The following is a 5,554-nucleotide window of genomic DNA, read 5'->3' as shown; positions in this document are numbered from 1 at the left end:
TTGGCAGCAGACAGATGGTCTCGAATTCGACATCCAGTTTTGCTGACTGTTGTTGCTGGACTGTTGAGTTACAGGTGGTTTCCATTGTTGATTGTTGAAGTGACGATTGTTCCTATTAGACTGAGGTGGCATGTTCATCTTCTGTGTGACAGCAGCTGTGATTATGGAAGATGACTTCTCAAGATCCTGGTGCTTGAGAAAAAGCTCATAATATGTGAGCTTGTGAAACAACTCTACAAAACTCAAGGAAGAATCCCTTGATCTTGTGGAAGCCGAGATTTCACGGTACTCAGGGCCAGTCCGCTTAAAATCTTAACAATAAGTTCATCATCTGTTCATGGTGATCCAACAACTTTGAGCGCATCAGAGAAAGCGTGAACCTCTTGTAAGTATTCCGTAACGGATTTTAGAAGCTTTCTTAAGATTTTGCAATTGGTCTCGCAAGCTAAAAATGCGAGTGTAGCTCTTATTTGCGTAGGCCATGTGAAGAAGTTCCTAGGATTTCTGAGCGGATGGAGCCGTGGCAATAGTTGGCGCAATGGTAGGATCAACAGATGTCATCATGGCTTATTGAATCAGTTGGTCCTGAGAGAACCAGAGTTGATACCAAAAATTAGGCAGTAGAATGTTATCGTGGATAAGATTCATTGGTGGTGCCGGTTTTGATCCGTCAAGATGTCCCATAAGTTGATGGCTATTGAGTAGCATCACAAGTTGGGCTTTCCAAGTTGAGAAATTGAGGTTACCTTGCAATTTGATAGGTAACTGAGATGCGGGATTAAATTGTAACACATGAACGATAGAGGGAGCGGCAGAAGCACTGCTGTTGGAAGCAGTAACATCAACAGAAGTGACAACCGAATGGATTGTTTCGCCAGCCATAGATGGGAAAAAAAATAATCTGACTCGTGAGAGGTTATGATGGCTCGGATACCATATAAAATCAGATAAAGAAAGTAGTCAAAAGATAATCATATTCATTCAGTACCCAAACTTTAAATACGACAGTAAGAACAACCTACAGCTAAACTTAAGTAAACTAACTACTACCTGAACTCCTAAACAATAAGGGGAATCTTCTATTGATACTCTAAAACAGTTTTAGTTACCGTAACTACTAATTACAATAACTAATGCTTAATACTTCTGTGATGATGATCTGCTTTTATATTGCTTGGCTGCTTCTTTACCGTTGCTTGGACAGAATTGAATTGATATCAATTCGTTGATCTTCAATTAATCTCTGATCTGGAATGTCACTAAGATTGATCAGAGAAGAAGAAAAGTTGTGCAATCTTCTTATCTGGTTTTCAGTGTTTTGCTCTTAAGGTAACCCAAGGGATTTTCTCCTTCAATCAAGGTATTCAAATTTGTCCCAGTGTCCTGTTCTTTCTTGTGGTTAGTGTGTGCTCTTTTTCCTTCATTCAAATCTATCATAGACAAGTCATTCTTCCTTGATTCATGCCTTCTTTTCACAGATTTTGGATGTCTCTTTTTTTTGGCGCAGATCATTTAGGATTAGTGGCATCATTAAAACATATGTTAAAATATAAGTTAATGAAGCTAACAATACGTGTTATTGGTTCTCTGCCTTTATAATACCGCTCAGATTTACTGCAGCCTATCTGTTAGGCTGATATATCCAAATAGATATTGTTGTTATTGTTCTTGTGATTCTTATTGCTGGGCTTGATGTGTAACCATTTTTTCTAAGGATGATGTCTATATGTTGTCTTTCGTATTTCTGGAATTCTGGTTCAGTGCTCAATAAATCTTGTAGCAGGAACATACACTACTCTATTTCTAATGTCATGTAAAACTCTTTTAATCCTTCAAATTTTGGACAATGGTTTTCATGAAGTTAATTTCTGAATTATTACAGCTAACTCTGGTACCTCGCAAGATCAAAATCTCAGTCAGAATCAAAAGACACTGGATGATACCAATCTGCCTAAACTCTGATTGCAAAGTTACTCAATGTTGATGGGAGGTAACAAGTACACAGTGGAATGATGCAAGCTAGTTTGGACAGCATCATCATAAAAATGATTTGATACATTGCTACTCATACATTTATACATCATCACCATGTGCTCGAACAGAAAGAGCCCAAGTTTATTCATTATGTGGATGAATTATATACCTTGTTTAAGTAAACATACATATTTATATGTTACAATTGGCAAGGACTTGTTGTTTTGCTTGTACTATATCAAACAACTTCGAACAAATGGTGTTCAAAGTTAGTCTCGAGAAAGTGTAACTTTATACAATGTTTGAAGTTTTATATGGCTGAACTTTACATATATCAAGATTGAAGTTTCGTCATTTTTGTTTGAAAAAACATATACTCTGATGTGCTAGTAATTTGTGTAATTGATACATCAAATGTGAAAAAGTTAACTATTGTACAAGAACAAGTTGGTCAGCGTCTCTCCAAACACCTCTAGATCCATTATCAAACTCTCCACGGCCATGGTCATCCTTGGGCACCGTCACAATAAGCTCTCCATCCACAAATACCGTTGTGGCCAGCTCCGGCATAGTCGAAGCAGGCAACCTGTACCTCCATGTATCCACATTCAATTGTTCATCCTCATCACTGTCTCCATTTCCCTTCCTCACAACGATCTTCGTTACCCCAGGATGAATCTCTACTGCCTGTGCCCTCACTTGTCCATCCCCAGCTCCTTCTAGTTCGATTTTTGCCATGAAACAGAAGAATCCTTCCTTCTCTTCCACCACCACATCTGCATCAGAACAGAACGGCAATTCCAGAAAGTAGTTAAATACGTGAGGAAGTCTCCGGAGTTTCTTCATTGAGGAACTAGGAATGTGTTGTTGCTGTTCTGAAAAATTAGAATGAATTCCTCCAATGTTTGGTTTCAGGGAGAGAGGATGTACTCTCATACCCTGAATTGCTGGGGTTGAAACGATCAGAAGAAGAAGAAAAATGGTGATTGATAATTGCATTTGTTTTTTGTCTGTATTTTTTAAAGGGATTTTGGGTTATAAAGAGAGGTTCTAAGAAATGAAATAGGTGGGGAGGTAGATTTAAAATAGTGAACAGGATCGAGCTTGAGGCGGTGGAGATTTCTTCGGAAAGAAGAAAAACAAGAGAATTATTTTTAACCAGATTTGGTTTGATATAGAATGAAAAATACTGTGATAATCGAAAACACATAAACAATATAAGTAAAATAGTGTAATAGTCGAAAACACATAAACAATATAGGTTAAGAACTACAAGAGTACGGCAAGTACAATACGAGGCACTAACAAGCCTAAACCTTCGCAAGGCAAGACAATTCTCCACCCCTGTTATTTCTCAACCCTAACATACGACCTTCACTCCTCCTTATGTAGAGTCATGTCTTCGGTAATATAAAGATTTTCCATGTCATGTCTAATCACTTCTCACAATGCACCTTCTTTCTACATGCTCAAACCATCTCAATTTCTCTTCCTCGTCTTATCCGCCACAAAACTCACTCCCACCTTTTCTCGGATAACCTCATTCCTAATTTTATGTAACATCCGACTATTTAAAATGAATATGAAGAAGTTTGAAATTGGAAGTAGTCATTTTTTTGGAAAAATTCAGAATCTGGAAAATTTGGCCAAGTGTGGAAATCAGTGAGTTTTTGACCAACTTTGAGTAGTCGTAAATCCTAGCTCAGGATGATTTAGGAGTAGTTCCAGTTATGGTTGTGAAGCTTGTGGAACGATCTTTCCAACGCCACCAAGTTTGCTCGATTCCGAGTTCTTATGAGCGAGTTATGCCCTTTGAAAGTTGGGGCAGTTGGCAGGGAGTCCGTCCGAAAATTTAAGGGCATTTTGGTCTTTTCACAAATCAATTGTTTTGGTTATATTAAAGTGTTAGACTGATTTTAGATCAGTTTGTCTCTTTTTTTTTTTAAAGAGTAAAGAGTTAGGGTTCTTGAGAGTGAAGAAGAGAAGAAGAGGAGCAAAAGAGGAGAAAGGGAAGATCAAGCAAAGATTCTTCTAGATCATCGTGGATTTTCGTCGGGGGTGATCCCTATCAAGGTATGTGAGTTCTTAGTGTTGGGTGATCCTTTCCTCCCACACACCAAGCTCATTTTTTTATGATTTGAGAAGAGATTGGATTTGTTGTTGAAGTTGTTGAAGTTGTTAGTTGTTGTTGATGTTGTTAGTTGTGTTGTGGAAGTTATTATTGGTTGTGGGACATGATTTGGTTGTGTTCTTGAACTGAAATCTATTGTATATTGAGGGATTTTATGATCCTTAGTGTTGGTTGGTTCATACTCCCACACACCAACTCGTTTTTAATTCCAAGAAAATATTTATTTTGGTTGTTGAAGTTGTTGGTTGTGTTGTTGAAGTTCTTACCGATTTGGGACAGAATTTAGTTGTGTTTTTGAGTGGAATCCACTATATGTTGAGGGGTTTATGACCCCAAGTGTTTGGGAAAAGAACCTTTGAGGTTGAGAGGGTTTAGAGTTGGCAACATGAAGGAGAAAAGTTGGGCAGCTTGCCTGAAGCAAGTCTGCGTTACAGCTGGGTTCCCTCTGTGAACAGAATCTGATCTGTTTTCAGAATTTAATTTCGAAATTTTCTTAAGTCTAGCTGTCCTAAATTATTCCTAATCATCATGGGGTCTTTCCAAACACAAATCATTACCCTTGAATTCATAATCCAAGTCAAGTGAAGTTAGTTTCCAATTCAAGTGAAGTTAGTTTCCAAGTCAATACGAGTTAGAAGTCAAGTGAAATTAGAAGTCAAGCTTAGAAGTTAAGAAGTTAGTTCAAGCAAGTCCTCTAAGCTTTTCAAGAGTCTTTATTGAACGTTTTAACTTCATTCTAAGGCTCAAGTTGAAAGTCAAGTAAAGAGTAAAGAGTCAAGAGTTTAAAGTTGAATTCATTTCTCAAAGTTATTAGGGAACTATGTATTCCCAAAGAAGTTTTAAAGAAATGTCTTTACATCTAAACAAGGTTGGAAACTGAGATTTCCAAAGAGCCTTCGGGCTAGTTTTGAGTAATTATCTCATATCAGCAGGAATAAATATGTTTTAAAAACATAAGAGCCAGTACATTTTTGGGAGTAGTATCGAGCACCGAATTGGGGGAGCGTTCAAAGAACCCACATCCCCCATAGAACCATGTTAGCCACCATGGGTAGAAAAGGATCATATTTTTTAGATGAATCCTTTTCAGATTAGGCTAGTGGACCCATTAGGCAGTTCAGGTCTTATACCTTTGGCCAGGTATAAGATGCTCTGGGAGCGTGAGGTCGATCGCTGTATCATCACTATAGCTCTTGTGTGATGGTTGTCGGTTAGAGAAACTCCCACAACAGTTATTATATTTTCATTCACAGAGATTATTGTATTTTTATATACATTAGTTCATTGTATTTCTATATACATTTCAGGCTTATTGTATCTTTGTATACACACAGAGTTTATAGCATGTTTTAAACAGTCTTTCTTTATATCGCACTTGTTTTAAATTGCCTTATATTGAAAGAAGTCAGTCAGGTTGAGTTGAGTTGAGCCAGGTAAGCTATTTCGTTT

At 37.5% G+C, this 5,554-nt stretch overlaps 2 protein-coding genes across 3 annotated transcripts in view; both read right to left on the bottom strand.

The window, feature by feature from the left end:
• The window catches only part of LOC125874446 (uncharacterized), a 341,050-nt gene that overhangs the window by 222,363 nt on the left and 113,133 nt on the right, over positions 1 to 5,554 (bottom strand). The window contains exon 2 of one of the 2 annotated variants that reach the window (XM_049555342.1): positions 2,394 to 2,444. The exons of the other annotated variant lie outside the window; for it this stretch is intronic. Within the exon in view, the coding sequence (XP_049411299.1) occupies positions 2,404 to 2,444 (41 nt within the window). The 3' untranslated portion in view covers positions 2,394 to 2,403. Of the gene's footprint in view, positions 1 to 2,393; positions 2,445 to 5,554 lie in introns of those variants that run through there. 2 annotated transcript variants of the gene reach the window in all.
• Positions 2,449 to 2,910, bottom strand: LOC125872247 (uncharacterized; the record flags this gene model as incomplete). Its single annotated transcript, XM_049552964.1, has 1 exon — positions 2,449 to 2,910. A coding segment is annotated over exon 1 (462 nt), but the record flags the coding sequence as incomplete, so codon positions are not given.

This window comes from Solanum stenotomum, chromosome 8, assembly GCF_019186545.1.
Source record: "Solanum stenotomum isolate F172 chromosome 8, ASM1918654v1, whole genome shotgun sequence".
Lineage (NCBI taxonomy): Eukaryota > Viridiplantae > Streptophyta > Magnoliopsida > Solanales > Solanaceae > Solanum > Solanum stenotomum.
This window is presented reverse-complemented; position numbering and strand designations above follow the sequence as displayed.